Below are 26004 nucleotides of genomic sequence, written 5' to 3'. Positions count from 1 at the left end.
TCATCCACGTTTTGGGGATATTCTTTATGGTTCATGAGTAGGATGCCCTCAAAATATGACTTCGTCATTGGATTTAAATTCCTACACGACTTTTCCTTAAGTGCAAATGAAACCTGTGTAGTCCTAGGTTTTTCATCCAAATTTCCTCAAACTCCACATACATCATGTACACATGATTATTGTCAATAATCGTCCACGTTTTGGGGATATTCTTTATGGTTTATGCACAGCACACTGTCAAAATATGACTGCTTTCCTGCATATTTGATTCCCTCTCACAGACACGTGGATCAGACTAAAAAGCTCAAATTCTAATCACTGATGCGGATTAAAACTGTGAATAGAGAACCATTATAAACATGTGGCCAGTGACCTCCATAGCGCCCCCTACTGTACAGGTAAAAAACTCAACTTTGTCCGATTGGCATGGAAGTTGGTGATATCATTGTGGACCTCAAAAGAGGCAAAAAAGTCCATTACACCATACCTGTATTGTGCACGAGGTTGCCGGTTCAACGCCGTGGACCTCCATTATAATGTGTTGGTCACACATATTTATATAGAAACTGTGTGAAGGGGGGCGGATTGCGGCCGTGGGGTGGCCGGGCGGGGAAAATAGTGCGTGGGGGCAGTGGCCGGCCCCGGGCGGTCGCATGGGGGGGCGGTCGCGCGGGGGGCGAGGGCCATCATCGCCGCTTGCGGCTTTAATATTCATTAACCAGCCCTGGAATTTCCAATCTCTACTGAAATAAAGGTAAAAGGAGCTGTTAACTTGAAAACTGCCACTTCATGACATCAATTTTGAGCTTTGGTTGAACTTTGATTTTGAGCTTTGGAGATGTAGACAGACTAATAACAAAGGGTTACTCAAACATGTGTGAATTAAACAAAACACAACTCCAGGTCTGTTTTTGAGAAGGTAACAGCATTATAACATGACTTGAAGCTCATAAGAGTAACTTTTGTGCAATATAGGATCTTTAACACAGCTTAAATGCCACCGTTGGGCAGTGAAGATGTATTACACGTATTATTTAAGAGGTGACAACATTCTGAAAAGACATGGGCATCATTATTACGCAACAGCTGCAAATGGACACTCCAGATCAGAAGTTAGTTTGGGGCTTAGCATTTTTGCCTCTAAATGCTTCTAAACTGCACTTTTTGGTGGTGGAAGTTCTGGTTAAGCGGGTATCTCATTCATTTAACGTTTTGCCTCTAAAATATTACAAAAAGTAGGTTAATTTGTGTAAAATGTTCAATGTTCTTGTGCAACAGGTCAACAATGCGCCCATTTTCTGACACTTAAAACAGTTTTGTAGTCCAGCTTCCAGGGTAAGGTGAATAGGCAAACAGATGAATTTGAGAACATTTACAAAATTAATAATCAGCTTTAACCCATGTACTGTTTAGCTATGTTCTTATTTGATTCAGAGTATGAGTTGCTCTTTAAATTATTCATTCTCCTTTTAGTATATGAGGAAAGATATCATGACACCAATTAGTACTTTGAAGCCAGTTGAAACATATGCTCTTGCCTCTGCTGACTAACTCCTCTCCCCCACTCCCCATCCCCACTCTGACAGCCAAGCCCTGCTAATACAGTATTTACCAGCACCACATATAGCTCTGAACTTCAAATAACTTCCAATATTACCTTAAGGCTCTTACACCTGTCAGCCTTTGATTCCAGCCCCCTCCTCTGTAACATGCGGTACTAGAGACGCTTGCTTATGTAATCGCTTCATTTCCTAGTGGTACCTTCATGTTGGCTTATGGCCTGGTCCTGTCTCCCTTAGTCCTGATCCCAGCTCAGAGTGTGGTGATTCACAAGCCTAAAGGCCGGCTAGAGCATCACTGCGTATGACTAAGACGATGTAGTGCAAACCAACACATCTGTCTACGCGTAAACATCATCGAGTGCTAGGGTTGCACAATTTTGGGATTTGTTTTGTGACTTTTTTTTTAAGAAGACATATTGTGCTTTAGCCTTTTTATGTAGCTCGAATCTTTGACACCCGTGGATCATTATGTTATAATTTGCACAATTTAAATCACAATATTCATCTGAAACGGCTTAATAAAAGAAACCAGTTCGCTGACTTCCGTATTAGAAAACTGTCCCAACGGGAGCTGACGTCACCGTAAACGTCATCACAACATTGTAGCTGTCGGGCCCTCTTATGTATAGCAAGCAGCAGATTTTTTTTTTCTTTTATACCAAAATTATTTCACAACGCTGCCAAATCCTACACATATCACCGATTAAGAAAATAAAATTGGAGAACGTAGTAAATACAGATCAGTGGGTGTATGCAGTGAAAATGGGGGTAGATCGGCGGTTAAAGATTGCTCAAACATGCATGAATCACACCAAATACAACTCTGAGAGGGTAAATGAGAAGGAGAAACAACTATAATACGGTTAAAAGCGCTTTTGCATAATAGGTCTGCTTTAAAAATAGGATTCTGTGCTTCTGTTCAGAGTGCACACTGTAAACAAGTCCAGGAGCGAGATCTGTCACAATAGGTTTTTCAGGGTCAATAACTATTTTTTCCACTTGTAAGGATTTTTTATTTTATTTTTTGTAGCATCAAGCCTAGCCACTTGGTAAACTACATATTAAAAGTACACTATGTATCGTTTCTGGTGGTCGTTTTCACTTGCTGGTCTTCAGGGAGATGTTATTGATTGATATTGCTTTTCCTAGAATGTTTCACAGTACTGCATTAAACGTACGTCATGTCTCTCTTAGTCCTGCTCCCCGCTCAGAGTGTAGTGATTCATAATCCTAAGGGCCAGATAGAGCATCACTGCGTATGACTAAGCAGATGTAGTGCAAACCAACACATCTGTCTACACGTAAAATTCATTGAACGCTACAGAGACACAATATAGGGAAAAAATCAAATTGCTATTTTTGTGACAAGTATTGTAATTGTGATTATGATGAAACATATAAACATTTAAACTGCATATTACACATACACTACGTCATTTTTCTGTTGGAGAGGCCTTCACCTGCTTGTTTTCATGGATATGTTATTGATGGCTTTTCCTAGAATGTTCCACAGTACGTCATTAAACATTGTGTCTCTCTTAGTCCTGCTCCCAGCTCAGAGTACGGTGATTCACAAGCCTAAGGGCCAGACAGAGCATCACTGCCTATGACTAAGCAGATGTAGCACAATCTAGCACATCTGTCTACACCTAACACTCATTGGATGCTAGAGCTGCACAGTTTTGGGGGAAAAATTTAACTGAAATTCTAGGTATAAGTGTTAGCTGCAGTTTTAGCGCACATTGCAAATAACACAGGGTACATTAAAGACATAAACATGAACATAATGCTCTCTTGTGGCTTCAGTCCAGTTTTTAGTCATAAGAATTTCACATTTTCTAACTTGCAATTTTGGAAAACACTTTACAAACTACACTTGAGGTATTGAAGCTCCCTCTGCTGTCAAAACAACAAGAATGAGCAATGAGAAAATAACAAATGAAGCTGAAACGTGAATGTTATCTTTATAGAGCCAATAGATACAGTTTATGTGTGGGTGTTTTTTGGTTTTTTTTTTTTGGTGAACACAATTTGACCACAATCCAAGGCCAATGATGGTTTATGAGCTTAAAAACAGCAGGACAAGAACAGAGTTTTAACTGTGATGCAACAATCCAGGCAAAATTACCATTTTTGAGTGTTCAGAGAAGACGATTTTGGATTAATCGATTAATGGATCAAGGAAATTTTATAATCGAAATAACTGCAGCCTTTGTGATTTGAAAATTGTCCCAGCTGAAATTGCTGTTTTATTTTGATTGCGATTAATTGTGCAGCCCTATTGAATGCTTAGATTCACCTATAAAGGTACGATAATACATTTGAAGGCCGTAGTAATAACTGGGCTTTGGTTCAGTAATCCAGATATAAAAAGATGCAAAGATGAGTCATAATTGTGCTAAAGAAGTAGTGATTGTGAAAGCCTATGTTTTGCTCTTAAAATAGCCCTGATAAATGCGTGCACAGACTACACTAATGAAAGGGTGATGCTGTTACAAACATATACATTTCCACTTTGTAACCTGCATATTAAAGGTGCAATATGTCTTTTTTTCTGTGTCTGCCACCTGCTTACCTCCATGGAGATGTCACTGAGTTGCCCGACTGTCGCACATATACCATTAAACTTATATTTATTTTCTACTTTTCCAGACGCTTACAATTTTGTGCATTATTCATTCACTCCATACATGGTAAATGGGTCACACGTTTTTATATAGCGTTTTTCCTCCTTCAAGGCATTCGAAGCGCTTTACATCAAGGAACCGCTCGCCTATTCACACACACACACATTCATACACCGCATGTACGCAGACACTGGGGGTGAGGTGGGTTAAGCGTCTTGCCACAAGGAGACTACAACATCCAAATACTAATCAGACAGCCCTGCTTAATGTCTCAGATCAGGCAAAATCGGGCTTTGACAAGGTGAACGTTGGTATTGACGTATCAACTGGCAAAGGAGCTACATTGTGCAAGTGTTGATGTTCATTTTTGCAGTGCAGTAGTGTCCCACATGTAGACAGTAATACACTGGTTAATTCTGCTGAGTGCTGCTGCCATTTGTCGACAGTTTTGGGGGATAAGAGGATTGGACCTGAGTCAGAATCTGGACTAAGACCCAATGCCCAATCCTGAGACTTCCTCGTCCTCCTCCTCGTCTTCCTCCAAGCTGTTATTTTGATTTTGTTTCAAGGATTATCATGGATCATATTGTATTAAACAGCGTGCATGAGTTTGGGACATCTTCATCTGGGTTTTTGAAGATTTTACTCTTTTGGAGATTGCCATTACAGTGTGTATTTGTTCATTGTTAAAACAGTGCATTTTATTTTGAGCATTTTGCTTCCGTGGTCTTTACCGTAATTTGCATTTAGCCAGATATTTTACATCAATCTCTGTTTTTCATTGCTTGGGATTAGCAGTATTATATTGATTAGTGACTTTGGGATAAGCCAGATACTAAAACTAGTTCTGAAAAAGAGTTGAACAAGAAATGACACTGTAAAATGGACACGATTGGACCTTTGAAGTATTAACTGCAAACACGTAACATTTAGATCACCATGCTACCTTTTATTGTTTTGAAAATGCTATATTTCTCTGTCATTTTTGACTAGCTGAGTCTCCCCTACTTTTACTCTCTCCACTAAATCATTCCCCCTTCAGAGCGCTATCACAACACAATCTGCATGCATCCCATAAATGAAACTACTGCACGTCGCATCAGGTTTGTCAAGTTGTTGTATACTGTTTTGTGTATTTATGGAGAATTGTTGTGTGGGAGCGTGGATGATGTAGGCTTGTTGGCTGAAGACTGGACAAAAGCTTTAAGCTCACTGTAAGGAGCGTTCAAATAGGGCTCTGGGGAGATCAGTAAAATTCTCAAACATGCATGGATGATATATCTAAAACCTCTTCAGATATGATGAGGCAACAACGCTAGAACATGGTCGAAAGCTCAAAAAAATCGATAACCTGTGTATAATCCATCAGTCATCCAGGTATTATTTTGTGTTTTTCTTTCATTGTAGTTTCAAAATCAGTATCAAGTCCTTCTGTAGTAAGTGGAAGTACTGGAGTTTTAATATCTGGCAGGTTTGTTTTTTTGTTATTTTAACTCCCCATTCAAATTGCCTTGTATGCATTTCCTCATGCGTGCTCTGTCTCCTTGTCACAATATGCACTTAGATCCATTCCTCTTGGTTTCCTGTGTAAAACATCAGTCACTTTAATGCGTCATTGGCATTATTTCAGCATCAGTGTAACAGCTCTCCATCTGTTTCAATAAGAGAAGCATGAAACGTCGTCACAGTCATGTTTGCAGACACGTGATGGAATTAGCCGATAGGTGGTATTACCTTGTTTATTCTCTTAGTGTGGGGTAGAGAATGAGAGAGAAATAGGTAGAGGTGTAAAGAGGAAGATGGAGGAGTAAAGTTGTATAGTAGCGTGAGAGGAGGAGAGAGCAAAGGGGAAAATGAGCAAAGGAAGATGGAGAAAGAGTGAAAGTAAACAGAAACGCAAAGTAGAGAGAGATAGAGAAGCAAAGCTGCGAGCGAAGAGGAGGAGTAGCAGAAGAAGAGTGAGAGAAAGAGAGAGGAGCAGAGAGGAGGGACAAGAAGCAGAGGGGGGAAATTAGAGATTAGTGAAAGAAAGAAATAAGACAGTGTGAAAAGCAAATGAGGACAAGAGAGGAGCAGAGAAACGAGAGGGAGAGTCAGACAGATAAGAAGGAAAGAGAGGAGTTGAGAAGAGTGACAGATGTGTAAAGGAGAGGTAGAGGAGGTGAATATGTTTGGTGACACCTGGGAGTCAGACAGGGCGTGTCCTGGTGCAGTAACAGCATCAGTGTGTGTGTCATCTGCCACTGCAGCAGAGACAGGGAGGAGAGAGACAGGAACGAGAGAATCAAAGTGGGACAGGGAAGAGAAAGAGAGATGACAGGGCAGGGAAAAAAGAAAGAGAGAGAGTGGGGTGAGGAAAGAGAGAAAAAGAGAGAGGGGGACAGGAAAGACAGAAAGAGATGGGGAGAGGGATGAGAGAAAGTGAGAGAGAGAGAGGAGGGTCAGGAAAAAGAGAGAAGGCAGACAGGAAAGAGAGAGAGAAAGGAGGAACAGGGAAGAGAGAAACCGGGAGACAGAAAGAGAGTGGGACAGAAAAGAGAGAAAGAGTGTCCCTGGATACCGCTGCAGTCTGTAGTTTTGGGGCGCGTTTGGTTTTTGCACCTCCTCGCACTGGCACTGTTACAAATGCATGTGTGTGTGTGTGGCAGCAGTGCAGTCTGCAGAGACACAGGGAGCGCTCCATAAGTGTGATCTATGAAGGATATGTGACGAAACAACACGACCGCTGCTGACTGAGCCGCTCTGAGGCGTGTGATGGAGTCTGTTTGCATTCAAAGCTTTATGTTCATTAGCAGTTCTTGTAGATACTGTACTCAGACATAATGCCGCGCTAGCACATTTCAGATTTCCATGCAAAATATTAACTAGAACATATCTTAGCTTGTCAGTTTTTGGCGCTCAATTATAAAAGTTCTCTAACGCCACAACTTTATAATGTTGTAAGACTTCACCACTTAAAGGCGGTGTATTTTTTCCCATGTATTTTTCCCATGTATACATGTTCCCATGTTATTTTTTTGTTTCTTTATTTATTTCTTATCTATTCTTCTCTAGCAGTACTTGGTTGACTAGTTCTTTTTCGGTCAGTTCTTGTTTTCCGTCACTGGTCCTCTGTTATGGTTTACCCCTCTGACAGCCTCGCTCCCTGATGTAATAAGTGATAATGTAGTGTCCATACATCCTGGTGGACAGCGGTTAAGAGGAAGGGACCGCGTTTCCCATGATCCTCTGGGAGCTGGGGGTGTGAGGGGTTGCTAGGTTAATGTACTTGACCCAATGAGCAGAGCCTATGAAAAGCCTCTCCAGAGCAGCCACAGCAGCCTGATTTATGACGGAGGCTTGGAGGGAGCCCAGAACATGGTCTACCGCAGCACAAGCATTCTTCTCTCTCCTCTTTCACTCCACTCTTTCTCCCCTCTGTCCATTCTCTTCTCAATGTGCTCTCACTCTCTCTTTCTCCTCTTTGTCTCCCCTCTCTCTGTCTCTTTCATCTCCCTCTCTTCTCTCTCCTCACTTCCTCTCTGCCCACTCTACTGTTCATCCTCTCTCTCTATCTCTCTTTCTCCCCTCTCATCTTTCTCTCCTCTGTACACTCTCTCTTTCTCCCCTCCACTCTTCTCACTATCTCTCTCCACTGCATGATTTCTTTCTTTCTTTCCTCCATCTACTCTCCCCCCTCCATTCATCCCTTTTCTATCTCTTCCCCTGCTTCTTTCTTTCATGTCTCTATCCTCACTCTCTATCTCTCTTTTCCTCTTCACTCCTCTTTTCTCTTTCCACTCTACCCCTCTTTCCCCCTCCCTCTTTCCTTCTCTTCCCCTCCCTCTTTTCCTCCCACCTCTCTCACCCTCCAACATATTTTCTCCTCTTATTCCCTCCTTCCCTTCCTCTTTTATTTGTTGCTTTTCTTTCTTACCCTTCCCCCACCCTTCCATTTCTCTCTCTTCCCTCTTCCTCTCTTTATATATCTCTTTCACTCTCACTTTGTCCCATCTCTCTTCTTCTTTACTGTCTCTCCTTTTAATTCTCTCCTCTTCCCTTTCTTCTCTTTCTATTGCTTCGCTCTCTCTTGATCCATCTCTTCTCCCCCTCTAGCCTCTCCCCTCCTCCTTTCCACTCTCCCTCTTTTCTCCTCCATCTTTTTCTTCCATCTCTCTCACCATCACACATATTTTCTCCTCTCCTCTTACTTCTCTCCCTTTCCCTCCCTCTTTTCTCAATCTGTTGCTTTTCTCTCTCCCCTTTCCTCTAACCCTTCCATCTCTCTCTTTTCCCTCTTCCTCTCTCTCTGTCTCTTTCACCTCTCCACTCAGACTCTCCCTCCCGTCTGCTCCCCTTCCCTCCCTCTTCCGTATATCTATTGCATCTGTCTCACTTGATCCATCTCCTCTCCTCACTCTCTCCCTCTTTCCCTCCTTTCCCCTCTTCCTCTCTCTTTCTCTCTTCCTCTCTTCCTCCCTCTCTCATCTCCATAGAAGCAGGCCTGGCTCCGACATGGCCATATCTCACTGCTGAGCCTCATCGACAGTAGCCTCACGCTCGGCCCGGGCAGCGTTCCTCCATTTTGGAAACCACACATCTTCAGCTCAGGGTTCTATCATTCACACTGTGACGTGTAGCACTGATGGAATATGTGCACGAGGTCTCTGCAAAACATACCTGCAAATACGAGACAAAGCTAAAACCAAACATCTTTTATTCTGTATCATTTCAACATAGTGAAAAATGAATCAGTAAAAACATAAGAGAACAGGACTTTTGTTGCACTCACTGTTGCATAGGTCCCAAAACACTGGCCAGATATTGCTGATTATTTTAAGGACTGAGCACATTATAGACTTGTTTAGCTCGCTTAGACTTTTATCCTTTTTTAGCCATAAAAATCATGTTAAAGGAAGTATCAGAATGTATTGCATTTTTTCACACAACCACCTCTATTTTACATATCCATCTGTGCTTTTCTTTTGACGCATCGAATAAGTGACTGGGAAAATCCCCGTGGAACCTGCGCTCTGATTCGTCACCTTCGAGGGGCAACGTAAGCAGATTACCGTAATGACAGTGACATATTTAAAGAGCCCCATGCCTCTGCTTTGAGACGCCGTTTGAATTTACATGAGAGCACAGTTGATTGCGGAGTTACGGTAATGGAAAGTCCGCAACTGCGCTCGAACGGAGACGATAGCATCCGACGCTATAGGGTTAAAGAAGACCTATTGTGCTTGTGTCTGCTATGTTGGTATAATCTTCTGTTATAATTTGCACATTTTAAATCACACTATGCATCTAAAATTACTTAATAACAGAAACAGGTCCGTTGAGTACCGTAGTCGAAAACTGCAGTGCCCAATGGGAGCTGATGTCGCAGTAAACGTCATCACAACAAAGGTATTAGCGAGTAGCAGATTTTTTTTTTTCATTATTCTGCCAAATCCTACATGTATCACCGATTAATAAATAACATTGAAGAACGAAGTAAGTACAGAGCAGTGGGTATATGCCGGTGAAGGTGAAAACTGGAGTTAATCGGCAATATGGCGTCTGAAAAATAAGTGATTAAAGATTGCTCAAACATGCATGAATCTCTTCAAATACAACTTTGAGAGGGTAAATAGTTAAAAGCTCTGAAAAGTCGACTTTGCATAATAGGTCTGCTTTAAATTTAATCTCAACTTTAACCATGCACGTGATTATGAATCTGCTACAAATGGAGGATGGGACTAATGCAGAGGATGAAGAGTCAGACCCGTCAACAGAAATGTGGGGGCCTGGGGCAAGAAGCCTCACTTGGGCCCCCATCTAATATAAAGAATAGAAACAAAGATGGTTCAATTATGAGCTCCTGGGAAAACAGACCCCTTTGTTTCCCCTCCTATCGACTCCCCTGGATGTAGTACACTATATTCAGACAATAAGTAGCACTGATACACACTGTACCATGCACTGGTTTCAAACCCAAAATAATAATAATAATAATAATAATAATAATAATAATAATAATAATAATAATAATAATAATAATAATAATAATAATAATAATAACAACATAAAGCTGTTTTCTAGACACTCAACACTGACACTGCTTTATAATGTTTTGCAATATTCATTTACTCCATACTTGGTGGTGGTGAGCTACTAACGCACCCTTCAGCCTCCACCAACACTCACCCACACACCACATTCACACTAGGCAATGGAGCTGAAGTGTCTTGCCTTAGGACACAACAGTAAATGGTGAACGGTCACATTTTTATATAGCGCTTTTCCACCCTCAAGGCACTCAAAGCGCTTTATATCAAGGAACCACTCACCCATTCACACACTAGCATATGCAGACACTTGGAGCGAACTGTATTAAGTGTCTTGCCCAAGGACACAACAACCGCATTCATTTGTGGGAGCTAGAATTGCACTGCCAACCTGTGGGATCAGTGAACAAAACGCTCTACCAACCGAGCTACTGTCGTCTCTAACAGTATTTGCGCTGGAGCTACTGCTGCTTCACTGTGGCACCTGGTATTCCCAGCGGTCTCTCATCCAAGTACTAACCAGGCATTACCCTGCTTATCAATGTAAATTTAAACAACTCTCTGCATCTCCCCCAGTGGAGTTTTTAACTTAAAGAGTAATTTAAATGAAATAAAAGGAAAAATCTATATATATGACCAAAGCGAGGGCTGTAAGGCGGGTTAGTCTTTAGGACACACATACAGTAGATGTGTACAGCTCTCCTGCCTGTCCCTTCTCTCTCTATGACTGTTAAAGAGGTGATTGGAGACACTGGGCTGCTGCAGTCTTCATAATTAAACCTCAGAGCTTTGACGCAGCCCTGTAATTAAAAAGAAAAGACAGGGAGTTAATTGTCGCCAGCTGACAAACATGTTGCCATTGTGCGACCTACTTCCCTTTCTCTCTCTCCCTCTTTCTATCGTTCTCTCTCTTCTCTCCCCTCTCTATCTGTTCACCCTCTTATTTCTCCATATCATCCTTCCTCCCTCTTCTTCTCTCCTTCCTTGTTTCATGCCCTCTCTCCTCTCTCTAGCTATTTCTTTATCTCCCTCTCTTTCCTCCACCCCATCTGTCTCTTTCTATTTTTTTCTTTTCCCTCCTCTCTCATCTCTCCATCTGTCTTCCTTCATCGCTCTCTAACTCTTCTAACCCTATCTCTCTTTTATCTCTGTCTTACTTTCCCTCACTATTTTCTCTTCTGACTCTTCATTTCCTCCCCTCTGTTCTTCTATCCCCCAGTCTCTCCCTCTTTCTCTTCTCACCCCTCTCTCTCCTCCACCTCTCTTCTCCATATCGCTCCTTCTTACTCTCTTCCTCTTTCTCTTCGCACCCCCCCTCATTCCTCATTCTTTCTCACTTCTCCCCTCTTTCTGTCCCTTCACCCTCTGTTCTCTATATTGTCCTTCCTCTCTGTTCTTCTCTCCCCCTCTCTTCTCCCTCCTTCCTTGTTTCATGCCCTCTCTCTTTTCTTCTCTCCAGCCATTGCTCTCTCTCTCTTCCACCTCCCTCTCACTCCATTTGCTTCTTTCCCTGCTCTCTCATCTCTCCAACTCTCTTTCTTCATCTCTCGCTCTCTATCTTACATTACCCCATCTCTCTTATATCTGTCTAACCCTCTCTCACTAATTTGTCTCTTCCTTTCCTCCCCTCTTTCCTTCCATTCCCCAACCTCTCCCCCTTTCTCTTCTCACCCCTCGCTTTTTTTCTTTCTAGCTATTTATTTGTCTCCGTCTTCCTTCTACATCGCTCTTATTTTTTCTCTTCACCTCTCTCCTGTCTCTCCTCTCTCCCTCTTTCTTTCTCTCTCTTTTGCTCCTTCCTTGTCTCTTCGTCTTTCTTTTCTTACCCCTCTCTCTCCCTCCGTCCTCTCTTTCTCTCCCTTTCCCCCATCGTATTTCTCTTCTTTATCAAATTTTCTCCCTTCCCATTCACTTTTTTCTCTCTGGCTCTTTCACTCTATCCATCTTTCTCTCTTTTCTCTCCCTCCCTGCCTCTCTCCCTCCCCCCTCTCTCTGAAACATCTAAAAAAGGAGTAATGTGGGTTAAGTGCTCCTCTCCTTGCTTCAGTAAAGCCCTAACACCATATTTCAATACCAGCCACCAGCAAGAAAACATCCCATTATTGCCCTGCCCACACCAGTACAATAACTCCTATGTATAAAACAGAGAATAAACACACTAGTCCAAACCCATATAAACTGGCAGGGCGGAGGATAACACTCAAAGTAATTGTAATTCTGACAGATGCTTTTCCCCCCAGGATATAAACATAAAAGTGATGTCTATGGTGTGAAGATGGTGCTGCCTGTCCCTTAAGGGTCCTATATTACACAAAATGGACTCTTGTGAGCTTTAAGCCATGCATAATGTTGCTACCTCCTCAAAAACCTGCCTGGAGTTGTGTTTTGTTTCATTCACACGTTTGAGTAACCCTTTATTATTAGTTTTGTCAACACCTCCGATGCTCTGTTCCACCGTGTGATGTCATCAAGTGGTAGTTTTCAAGTTAACAGCTCCTTTTACCTTTTGTTAAGTAGAGATTGCAGTCGAGTGAAGGTGTCTGGGGTTTAAAAACACAGTGGAGCACTTCCTGTATTACCACGTGACATCGCAAGGGGGAGCAGAGTGTTTCCAGTTTGAGAAAAATACTTAAGAGTAAAATATGCAGCGTTTGTGTGTTAAACATGTGTAAATGAAGCAAAACGCAACTCCAGAATCAGAAAATCGCGTAACATGGGTCACTTTAAGAATATAAACTTTCCTTAAAATAGATTAAAAAAAACAAAGAATACCAGATGATGTCACAGGGGGCAGCAGCGGCTTAGGGCAACCTGTTGGTGTGTCCTTAGGCAAGACACTGTGTCAACTTTTTGTGGATGTCGTGTGCGTTTTTTTTTATCCTCCCTTGGATATTTTTATTTATTTGATTGTTTTTGTTTAGAACTACATTGGCAATGATGTAGTCCAGGTAGATGTAGACCTGCTTTTGTCCAATATTAGACCTGGAATAGTTCTAATATAGACCTGGTTTGGATCTGGTGGTACCTGGAAAGTACCTGAAAAGCCAGATCTTTTCTTTAGCTGTACTCGGAAAAAAACGTTTGAGAGCTACTGAGTCATAACCACGGAGTATGGAGCGACAGAATAATGCACAAAATGATACAGCGACTTTGAGTGCCTGTAAACAACTGATGCAATACTATTATTTACATGTTTCAGAATGAACTGCTCTGTTCCCGCCCACTTAGTCCCTTTTCTCACTCAAATATTGAACCGCGGCAGAGACACAACTGTCAGGAATAAAACTGTCAGAAACAATAACATTACACTTATTATTTATGCCAAATTGTGAAGCTGATTTCAAAATGTTTTAACAATTGTCATAGAAGTGGGAGGAAAGTGAGACGCTTTTTCATGTCATGCAGGGAACTAATAGCAATTTTGAGATTTGTGGGTTCATATTTTTTAAAACATTTCACTTTACCATCACAAATTACATCAATGTACTAAAAGGCCTTATATTATACAAAATTGATTGAAAAATTGAAGAAAACACAACTGAAGGCATGTTTTTGATGAGGAAACAACATTACAATTAAAACATAGATCAGAAGACATAATATAGACCCTTTAAAGTGTACTGTGTAACTTTTCTAGTAGACGATACACCACCTGCTTGTCTCCATGAAAGAAACAAATACTAACGATGCAAGACTGACATACTGTAATGGCATCACGGTTCTTTCACTTTCACTATAGTCACAGTGAATCAATGAATAGTCGTCTTAATTGGTCAGTATTGATGGTATGTTTTCATGGCTATGTTCTTGTCAGACATTTTGATCATAACAGAAGTAAACAGAGATTTCAGCTGCAGAGGAATACATGTATCTAAAGCACATTGTATTGATCTGTTGCATTTCCTTATTCTGAGACGTTGTTATTTTAAATTGGTTTGGTGGAGAATGTGTGTGAAGGTCAGTGCTGCAGGTTGTTCTGTTTAATGAGTGAGTGTGCTTCTTTTCTGCCTCTGCGGTGCTTCAGTGAGTGCATACCTCTATCCCAACTCTGTGTTAGTCAAAGTAGAATGGGAGTCTTAATTTATGAACGGAATATTGTAATGTCGGCGGGTTTTAGATTTTTTTATTTGAAAACCATACATTGAATCTTTTTGAAATTGTATTTATTATTATTATTATTATTATTATTATTATTATTATTATTATTATTATTATTATTATTGTTATTATTGTTATTATTGTTATTATTATTATTATTATTATTAATTTATTATTTTATTTGTATTTATTTTTACAGACTTCAAATACTTCTAAATGTAACACTCAATGCTATCAGGTGACACCATTTGTGTTTTGGGCTAAATGAGGAGGTGCCAAGATTAAAGGGATTGTGCACAATTTTTTCACATAATTAAGTCAAATTTGTTTTGTCCCAGTACTGAAATATTGTAAAAGCAGCTTTTAGGGTCAAAATAAGACCACTGTGTGTTGTCTGCATCTAATTTTTAAAGCATATTTTCACATCTGCAAACCAGGAATTAATGCTGGTGCACTGTTAGCATGCTAGTTGTTGTTACCATCACCATGTAAAACTCGACTCTGGCCTCTCAAAGCTGTGAAAAGCACTTACAAACTCATTGTGGTGAATAATTAGGGATGCTCAGAATGTTTTAGGGAAGTGAGGACTAACTTTGAACCACTGCAAACTTTTCAAAATGAACTACTTCTATTTAAATGTGCACTGTGAATTTTTGTATTTTATTTACCTTTTAAGCCCTCACCAAATCTTGTATTGACTCATTCACGCTGTGAGTAATACTCTCTACCTTCAAAACCCAATACCAATCTCCACTGTGTATCCTCTGTTCTCACCAAAAGCCTGAAGACACAACTCGCATCGATGCAGCTATATTTATTTATTTACTTATGTGTTTGCTGTTTATTTCCAGTGCGATCCGGATTAGCCGAAAAGGATGGCACACACTACTAAACTTCTGCTTCCACACGGCCCTGACCTTCGCGGTGTTCGCTGGAGGCATCAATCGAATCAAGTACCCCATCATCTGTCAGGCGGTGAGTCGACGCCCCCTTTTTCATTGGACCATTGAAATGATTATAGAGCAGGACTGAGTTGCGGTTTCAATGAGGGGTAAGAGAAAACAATGAGCCAACCCAGTCTATAATTGTATCTTATATGGTTGCGATGTACATGGTTAGTTCTGGTTTAGGTCTTTCCAAATGTATCTCAGACTTTTATTTCTTCTCATGAGGAGAATCTGTTACAATTTTCATGTGTTGCAATCATAGGCCGTATGACGAAGTGGACTAAGGGAGTGTGACGTCCCCATACCGCTCAGCTCCAGCCAAATAAAGCTCATCGATTCTAGTAGTTATTGGAGCAGAATTTCATATTTGGAATTCTGACTGCGAGTATCATAGCAACCAAAGAGCCAATCTGGAGCGAGGCTATTGAACGTAACACCCCTCCCCGCCCGCACCGCTGGTTTAGCACGGAGCGGGCGCTTACGAAATCTGTTGCTAACGATAGCAGGAGCACCCTTGGCGAAAGCTCCTGATTCGTCTGTTATTAATGTTCATATCTTGATTTACAGCCACAATAGCAAAATAAAAATACCAGGATCACGTAGAGCGGGTTAATATGAACGTTTTATGACCAAAATGACGAGCATGACAGCAGGATTTACGAAGAGAATGGCAACGTTTTTCAATAGAAAGTGAATTGGAGCGAGAGTCGATGGAACATGACGGCTAGCAGATTAGCTATGTCCATTTGTAGATGTAGTTTATGATTGCAATGGACTTTTATAACAACATAGGCCCTAGTTTTGTCGCTGTTCTAATGCGTTTGGTCAAGGGTCAGCTCTGGTCTAGTCTTAGTTTAGTTCTGGTTTAGTCTTGGTTCATCCCATGTTTAGATTTCTAGTATAAATGAATAAATTACTTCCACTTTCTCCAAGCACTATGAACCAAACTGATGGCAACTGTTAAGATGGTAACTTTGCTTTTACTATTTTCTCTTCAGTCGGTTGAGTCCAGTCCTGGTTTTGTCCTTTCATTTGTCCCAATAATGCTAGTCTTTTCTTGTAACATAGATTGTAAATGTGTATTGATGCGTTGGGAACAGTGAGACGGGCAGCTCAGCATTGACCCGGCTTTGGCTATTGAATGTTTTCTATGCTCTTCTTGCTTCTCTTGTTATTCTATGGGGTATGTTGTGTGGAAGTGGTCACCCTTGTTGCTTAAGTGTCATTGCACAGGCTGGTGATTGATGCTCTTGTAAATACAGCCATCGTCATTGTCCTGCAGTGTTACCCGAGGTCATAACCAGCATGTTATGTGAATATGTGTCTTATGGAATATGTGTGAACGTGAGTCTTTCAGGGAATATCGAATTAATGAGTTCTTTTTCATGTATTTCTTTAGTGTGTGTTCACTTTGGGCCTAGTTTAAGTCTAGTAGTTAAATCAGCATATCATGATTCCCTTTTTTTTACTGTTTAATGCGGCTCTGTGGTCAAAAACAAACACTTATTCTCCACCCACACCTCCTATTGGTTATCCTCCATCATGCTTTGAATAAGTGACAGAGATGTTTATGTCAGGAGTGGGATTTGAACTGATGGACAAACAAGTATAAAATATACTAACAAGGCATGAATTATGATCAAATCGAAACTGACATACATTTTTTGGCATATCATCCAACCCTACGCTCCAGCCCTTCTTTATTTTTTGTCTAGTCCTGATTCGCTCCAGTTAATCCCAATTTTGATGTGGTGACTGCGCAACCGAGAAGATGCCCTAAAAGTGCAGTATGTAACTTTTCTGGTAGATTGTCCACCACATGCTTGTCTCCATGGAGATGTTAATGCTTTGCTTAAAAGGTTCTACTGTAGGGCATTTAACCCATATATCTCAGGAAAAGTGAACCTGCTCATAGTAAGTACACATTTTTTTCCAATGAATTTTAAGCAATAAAAACCCCTACAATTGAAAAGTTACATAGTGTAGCTTTACTAATACTTGAGATTGTTCAGTTTTAGATATGCATTTAGTACAAATTAAATGAAATTATGAAGGTGCTGTTGTGTTCATCCATCTACTTCTGCTTATCCGGGGCGGGTCGCGGGGGTCAGCAGTCTAAACAGGGGACTCAGGCGACTTCCCTCACCCCAGACATGTCCTCCAGCTCCTCAGGTGGGACGCCAAGGCATTCCCAGGCCATGATTAATGCAGTGTGTTTACTTAATTTAATTTGATTTGATTGTTCAGGGGAAGACCTACCTTTGTCCAGATTTAGTTTTTTACTTTTTTTAATTAAAAAGTTCTATTGGCAGCTTTCTTTAATTATTTAGATCAAATTTACATATTTTATTAATGCCTGGTTTATACTTTCAACCCAATTAGATCTCTGTTTACTTTAACTCTTTTAATCCGGTTTACTTCTGGTTTAGTCCTATTTGCTCTTTATTACCGCCATTGTGTACTTCAGTCCAGACTGTTGAGTTTCCAGATTTTCCGAGCGGTATTTGGTTTAATTTCAGGTCGTGGTGGCTCGTTCCTCTGTCATTTCACCGACAGACTGGCTTGAACATATTGTGGGTAAAGAAAACCACCCAACCTGTGTTTTCAGCCAAATCAATATTTATGTGGTGTTTCTGCAAAACCACTGGTACATGGAATATCAATGTTTCAGAGCAGAGGAAGAGGAGCTGCACTCGGGTATTGACATCCACAATACATTCTCTGCCCTGTTTTAATCTCAGATGGACACGGTTCATGTTTAATAGGAAACAGTCATTAAATAATAATCAACGCGCGTCAGTTGATTTACACTGACCTCATGCTAATTTATACCCACTTCACAGAGTAGAAGGCTCCATGTTCAGGGACATTTCAGTTACTTGTCTCCTCTTTTATGACAAAATCAGACTACTTGTGTGGTGTCTGCATCTAGCTGTCAATCGCAATCCCAGAAGAAAGAGCTTGATCTCTTGCGAAAATGTGTTTTTGGGATGAGAGCGTGTTAGCTGTGTGATAGCGGGCCATGTTTTGCTTCTCCATCTGAAAAAAAGAAAACTACAATGACCCAAAAACGAGTCTAACAAATTCTAGAGATGGTTTCATGTCGTAACTCCTCCTTTGGGGTTGCACTAATCGAGACCCCCTCTCCTTTAGGCCTGTAAATAAATACTACATCGACTTATCGTTCAATATGTGACAGCTGGAACAATATATTTGGGGGCTCAGTATTTACCATGTGTACAAAAATTAGGGATATTTTTGTTGTTTTAGTTGTAATACGAAAAGATTTGAGCTGTATAAGTTTGAATAAGCCACTTTTATGACTAATTATCGGTTCATTCTGCTATTTATTTGCTGCAGCTCAGGCCTTTTAATGATACTGTCAATTTTAAAAGGGATTATTTTGCTTTATTTATTTATTTTGCACTGATTAATTTGCTTTATTTTAATCTTAATCAGTGGCATAAAGTAGCTTCAATATTATCGTTTATTGCAGTGTTTCTGTGTAGCGATATATCTTGCTTCAAAATGTGTTATCGTGACAGGCCTACTCTCCTATTTTAAGTGCATTCAGTTACTTCAAAAATACTTCTGGATGTTTTTTTTAGATATTTCATTTCCTTAACACCTTCTAATAATGCATTCTTTTCTTGCTATAGTTGCAGGGCTGGAGAAATTGTTGTCGTTTTCTATGTTTTCTGTTTATTATACACATACAATCAAGTGTGTGCAGCAATAATAATCCCTGTAAAGCTTTTTAAAATGTACAGTATGGCAACAGATAAGTAGCAGAATGAAATTATAATTAACCGTGAACGTTTTTTTTAAGAAGTTAAATCTACCATCTGTATGTTTGTTCATTTATTTTTCACCAATAGTTGTCCGAAGTGAAACCTGTTCCCCCCTCCCCTCAATTTGACCTTTGTTTAGACTCACCTGTGCTCTCTGGTCTTCTTCTGTCAGACCAAAGCTGGCACACTGTCAGAGAGCAATAATGTAGACAGCATCTAGTGGTGATATGTGAGAATACAACAAGGGGGCGGGTCAGCCAGTCTAATTACAGATGGTAGCTCTAAGGATCAGTTGATATAGCAGTATTTGTGACAGGTGTATTTGCCACACCGCACAGACACAAGTTTGTCAGTGCGTTACTTTTTGAGAAACTAGAAGCAAAACCTTAAACAATCTTTTTAATTTTCAGGTTTTGGGATAATGCTTTTCCCCTCATGCCAACACCTACAGTAGTCACCTCCAATTAAAGCAGCAACTAAACGCACAAACAAATATAACACTGCAGAGACCTCTTCCGCTATATTTGTACAATACATTTTTGACATCCACATTTTAATCTTATTCTTTTTAAGCTTGTCTTCCTTTTCCTTTGCTTTCATTTTCTCCGGCTCTATCTTTTCCCCCGAGTAACAAATGTGCCGTCATGCTTTTGGCTTGTAAGCAGTCACCCACTCGCTCTCAGCTGTTTTGGAGATAATGAGAAATGTTCAGCGATGAGGCCGGAAAACAGGAAAAGACAAAGGATGAAAAATGGGATGCGGCCCGTGTCTCGCAGAAAATCATTTAAGTAAGATTTGAGTGAACTCTGACAACTCTCCCCAGATGCATACATAATTTATTCTGATTTAGCCTGGGGTGTGTTGATGGACAGTTCAGAAGCAAGTGTTTTAGCGTCAGATGTTGTCATTAGAGTTGGTGGGTTTCATCATGAGGTACTTTGTCTTGATTTTTGGGGGACAAATTGAACTACTTAATACTGAACACCGCAAACAGAAGTCAAAATGTCGACTTTTGGGAGAAGCAATGCAATGTGTTTTCATTACTGTCCACTGATGTCCTCAAGGTTCCAGTGGTGAAGTGGTAGAATGTGGTTATAATGAGAGCTGTTGTGATGTTGTACAAATACTTGAATTCATGTAGGTTCTCCCCATGGGTAGATTTCCTCCGAGCACCCCGGTTTGCACCATCAACCCAAAATGTGTACAGTATGTCACATTGTAAGAGGGAAGGAAGGAGAAAAGGGTAATATACATATAAAAAGGGGGGAAAACGCCATATACCATATTTTTCGGACTATAAGTCACACTTTTTAATAGTTTGGCCGGGGGTGCAACTTATACTCGGATGCGATTTATCCTCTGGAAAATATGGTAGATACAATAAGATACTCAGATAAGAACAGATGCCATTCTTACTGTCTCGTCACCTCTTTCAAATCTGGATGTATGCACCCCCTCTTCCCTCAAGTCAAAATGTCTAATGTCTTTTATTGTTGGTATTGTTTCTAATATCACTATAACAAAAAAAAAAACAATAGGTCACATCCTTCAGCTAAGGTCGTCGTGACCAAGACTAGCTCAAGATTTGTAAATGGGTCTCTGGGCATTTGCACCCAGCACCCAGTGAGAGTGGAGTGGGAGGGGTGAGAGTGGAGTGGGAGGGACAGAGGAGCAGGAAGCTACGGCGCTGCCCAGGATATTTATCATTAACCCAGTTGTGGGCTGAGTGTCTCGGAGATGAGCATTGATCAGTGTAGATGACAGAGTAACCCGACAGGTGGCAGGGATTACACACTGCACTGTGACCCTTTACTGCTCCTGACATTTATTGTACAGGCCACACGGTCAAACGTGCCTCAGCTCTGCCTCTCTCAAATAGTCATACTGTCCTCTATGGTTGAATTATGATACTACTTTGGGTACCTGACTTTATTCTTGTATATGAGTTTTGTTTGTTCTCCCATAGATTGCATTGTAAAAACAGCACTTTATGAAAACCTCTGTGCCTCTGTCTAGTTGCCAGTCGCAATCCCGGAGCTAAGAGACTGATACGTTGCCAAAATATGTTGGGATGAGAGCATGAAAAAGTCTAAAATGAAGCATAACTAGCAAGAAAAGCAATTCCATAGCAAATTTCATGTTGTAACTCCTGTAGGATAGTATGAATTCTAGCTTTGGATTGAAAATTACTTCTGAATGACAAAACATTATCCAGATTTCAAAACTTGGAACACAAATACGTTCAAATCAAAATGTATTCATAGAGCACATTTAAAACAGCCAAAATTTACAAAAGTGCTGAAAAACAAGTGCTTAAAAAGAACAAACTGCATTATATAAAATGTGCTTAGTTTAGTTCTGAACCGACGTCCATAATTTGAACTGGTATTAGTAGTATGTGGGTCGTAGGAGTGCAGTATTGTGCAGTATTGTGAATGGTGCCCACTCCTGAGGTCTTTTATACTTTGGCTGAGTGAAGTGGACAGTCTTTTTACCAAAGTGTTTGTGAATAGGCCCATGACTCAACCCACTCCCTCTCTTTCTCTATGTCTCTCTGTCTCTCACTCTCTCCCTCCCTCCATCCCTCTTGGCCATTGTCCTGGAGCGAGGTCACTGGTGGGTGGCTCAAACACATTTTTCAAGTCATTTTTCCACTGAAACTTTCAGCACAACATCATTTGAGGGATAGGTCATTTTCGGTTTGCTGAACAACAAATCTAAAGGCTAAGTAAAACAGAGGTACATTTTACATTCATACTTGTTGTTAATGTTGTTATGTTGCTTTGAAATTACATGTTATTTTGCAAGGTGTAAGAACGCTTTAACACACAGCCCAGAACTTAAACCCAGGACCTTCTTGTTGCAGGGCTGAAGTGCCAACCGCTGTGGCACCAATATGTAAATTTCTATTTATTTTTCTGTTGTTTTTTTTTGCATATTAATCTGTTTTTACCTCAGTTGGTGCTTGTAAATTGTTTAGTACAGTGATAGCAATAACATCAACTATAGTAGTACTTGAATTTAAGCAATCCTTCCATTTTCTTCCACTGAGGCATCATTCTAAGCAAACACCCCAGACTTTCCTCACCCCAGACACTTCCTCCAGCTCCTCTTGTGGGACCCCATGGTGTTCCCAGGTCACCTTCCAAACACCTCCCTGGAGTTGGCATCCAGGAGGTATCCGGAGCAGGTGCCTGGGCCACCTCAGCTGGTTCCGCTCAATGCGAAGGAGCAGCGACTCTACTCCAAGCTCCTTCCATGTGACTGGAGCTCAGTCACTTTAAGGTATAATACAAATAAACAATATGAGCCTGCTTTACTTTCAATATATTAAGTATCTGTGATGTGCTGTATACTATCACAGTATTTTACATAGGAGTAGTCTTACTACAGTACAGGTTTTCGTGGCTACTCACAGACATATTAACAATTCAGATGTCCTCTATCAAATATCTTCAAATATCTCTTTCTAAAAATTATGAAAAGCTGCATTTCCATGGTACACACTGCTCATTTTTAACAATTTTGTCATTTTACTTCTGAAAGCCTCACACAAATCTTAGCTTTTAGTGCTAAACCTCATTGACAGACTTACTACTAGACCCATGTACTGCTCTATTTTTGTTTTTGAGGTAGCCGTGTGTTAAAATAAGTGTCGGGAAGATGGTGGAGGGCCAAAAGCTCCGGGTGGATTTGTGCTTTGGGTGATTGATAGTCGAGCTCTTCGGGTTCTGAGCACAAAACAGAATCTTCCACTGACTCCTCACCTCAGCTGAACCTCACAGACAGAGATGGACTGCACTGGCACTACTGCCGTCTGAGTGCCTAATCAAGGGAAATGTAGTCCACAAGCTACAGAAGTGTCAGTGGTAGATTCTAAAACGCGTTAGCTTCGTTTGTTTCAATTTTGGCTAGTTTAATGTGGTTGCTAAGCTATGTGTGGTATACTGGGAAATATACAGATTGTATGTATTCAAAAAATGACTGAAAGCCGAGGAAGCCAAGAAAAAACTATTCCTTTTGCTCAGTTCCAAACATGGATAAAGGTGGATAAGTGTATTAGAAAGAACATCTACTGCCAATAAGTTAGTATCAATTAAGGTTAAAGGTGTACTACGCAACTTTTCTGGAGGATGTTATTGTTTTTCCAACAGAGTTACACAGTATGGCATTAAAACTGTCCATTTTCTAGGTGACAGTAGCTCAGTTGGTAGAGTGTTTTTCCATTGATCAGAAGGTTGGTGGGTCGAATCCTGTTGTAACGTAGATAAGTTAATGCGATGCTGTAGAACATTGCAAGCAAAGCAATTATATCTCCTTGTAGACAAGCATGTGTTGGACCCTCCATTAGAAAAGTTACATATTGTTCCTTTTATGATAACGTAATGTAATAAGGAAAATTGGCCTTTTGTGGTGGTGTATGATTTAGGATCTTGGTTAAGAATAAAGATGCAGAATTATCCTGTTTGTGAATGAGTTTGGTGGTTGGGGCAGTAGAGCTTGGGATTGTGCTGTCTCACCTCATAGAATTATATAGAGTGAAATGTATTTACCAGTACTGGCCCAGCAGTTTATCGGGTTGTTCCACAGCTCTTTTGTTTCCTTCTCTATATTGATTTTGGCTAATGTATCTCCATAAGAGTTTTGCACACTTACAAACTACACCTATTCAAACATGGCAGATTTTTCCTGATAACGATGTTCAATCCAAGCTCGTGATTTGGCAGAAATAAGTAGAATTAGCAAAAGGAACAAGACTAAAACATTAAGATTAGGGATTCTCATAGTATTATATATCCTGTTCATTCAGTGCTTATTTTAAACTCCTTGAATCCTGTCTGTCTGATACCTCCAGCTGACACCACCTATAATTTCACTGCAAAGCCCAAAATATTACCTTTATAGAATCCCAATGCTACTCACTTTACTTTTCACAATCTGCCTCCTATCTGAACACGACCTGTCTTGTCACTATCCGGTTAGATTCTTCACTAGTCTCCTCCTCTTCCTCCTCCTCCTCCTCCTCTTTCTCCTCCTCCTGCTCCTTCCCCTCTCCTCCCCCATCTCGTCCTCCACCACCGCCTAATCTTCCTTCGCACTCCTCTTCCTCCTCCCCCTGTATGCCTTTTCTCCTTCCTCTCCTCCTCCCTCCTCTAATCCTCCTCTTCCTTCTCTTCTTCCTCCTCCTCCTCCTCCATCTTAAGTGTCATTTTTCATATTTCACTTTTGGTGTCAGGTCCACAGCAGTGCGCCTGACAGGATGGCCTGTGTGGAGCAGTCTCTGTGTCAGTGCTGTCAAAAGCTCCTCCACTAAACTGTAACTGACTCCAGACCAGCTGCTAAATGCTAACTTACTCTGTGAGCTTTTAAAAATACATGTGGAAGATATTAGCACACTGGGATCATAATTTAAACTTGTGAGTAGAGCAGCCAAAATTGGGAGTCTTGTTTCTTCAAAATATTTTTTCTCAAGTAGTTCAAGAAGTAGAAGTACAAAATAGTTGTGCAACAGTGGCATGCGGTCAGGCCAATCAAAGAAAGCAGTGCTTGTCCAATGAAATCTTAAATTATCATCTGACAAAAATATTATTAAATTGTTTTGAAATATATCTAAATCATAATATATAATAATTACAATAATTTTCCCTTCACTTCCGCTTGTTTGAAGCATAGTTGAAGTCACGGTGTCCTTTAGTACACCCTACTGGTCACTGAGCAGACTGCGGTTCCATAAGTCTCATTAATTTGTGTTGTCGTCCTGTGCGCCACACTCTCAACATCTGCTTTGCCCACTGGTTCTTTCATGTGCATGTACATGCATATTGAGGACCATAGCTGGCTCAAACAGCACTGCACAAACCCATTTTATAGATTAATGAGAATTGGATATCTGAGGAGATTTCTAGCGAGTGCACGTGCGCAGAAGGAGACGACAACAGCAGGGCCAACTTTGAACGCAAGTGTCTAAAATAACTGTCTTTTAGCTTGACCTCTCTAATGATCAGATGTTAGTTATAGAAATACAGACAGTCATTTAATCAAACATGAGCTAGTTTCAGGGCTAGTTTGTGTGAAGTGGAGGATCTGGAACAGTTGAGTGACAGCGGCTGGGGCAGGAGCCACTGTCTGGTAGGAGACGTCTGGTCTGTGACCTGTGTGCTTATGAAGTGATGGCGTTAGCGGAATAAAGCAAATATTATACGTGTATGGAGAAACATGTGGCTGTTCTGGACTTACTCCGCTTCAGGGAAATACAGGACGTTTTTTCAGGAAAGACATGGCTTTGATTTGTATTTGTGAAAGGTGACTTGCTTACATAAGATTTAATAAGTATTTGGGGAAAGTTATACTCACAAAAGAATATAGTATTGTATCTAAAAGGGCTTTATGATAGAAACAGGTACAACTGGCTTCCTGTTGAAAACTGCACAGTTAGATCAGCAGTGCCATTTCATTGTTGAATTTCACTGCAATTTTATTCTTGAAAATCATTAAGTGAAAGTGGAGATTTTCTGAACACTCAAGCCTCATTTGTAGGACAATAAATCAAACATGCGAGACTCAAAATACAAGTCATAATTGCAAACCAAGATTGTGTCACTTACAGACTTACTCACTGTGAGAAAGGTAACCAAAACTTTGACTCAAGTAAGAGTACTGTTGCACTGGAAAATATATTACTCAAGTACATAGAAGAACATAGAAGTATGCTGTTTGAAAACTACTCTTAAAGTAGTAAAAAGTAAAGTAAAAATATTTGAGTGAATGGAACTGACCCAGAATAATCACAGATATTGCACAATTTCAAAGGATGTTTTTATTTTAAAAATGTCCCATATCTGACCCACCTTTTTATCCATTAGCATATTCCCATAGTGTGTTTACTTTGACCATTATATCCAGTAAACTCTATTTAAACCGTGTAGCCTTTCACTTCACCTCTCCTCTGT

At 40.5% G+C, this 26004-nt stretch overlaps 1 protein-coding gene across 1 annotated transcript in view; it reads left to right on the top strand.

Annotated features, from left to right (window-relative positions):
• Positions 1-26004, top strand: part of LOC117382974 (adhesion G protein-coupled receptor A3) — a 368539-nt gene that overhangs the window by 311869 nt on the left and 30666 nt on the right. Inside the window, exon 16 of the mRNA XM_055227043.1 lies at positions 15168-15291. Coding sequence (XP_055083018.1) covers positions 15168-15291 — 124 coding nt within the window. The remainder of the gene's footprint in view (positions 1-15167; positions 15292-26004) is intronic.

The sequence above is a fragment of the Periophthalmus magnuspinnatus genome, chromosome 15 (assembly GCF_009829125.3).
Source record: "Periophthalmus magnuspinnatus isolate fPerMag1 chromosome 15, fPerMag1.2.pri, whole genome shotgun sequence".
NCBI classification, from domain to species: domain Eukaryota; kingdom Metazoa; phylum Chordata; class Actinopteri; order Gobiiformes; family Gobiidae; genus Periophthalmus; species Periophthalmus magnuspinnatus.
The sequence above is the reverse complement of the archived record's forward strand: the minus strand, read 5'-3'. Positions and strand labels throughout refer to the sequence as shown.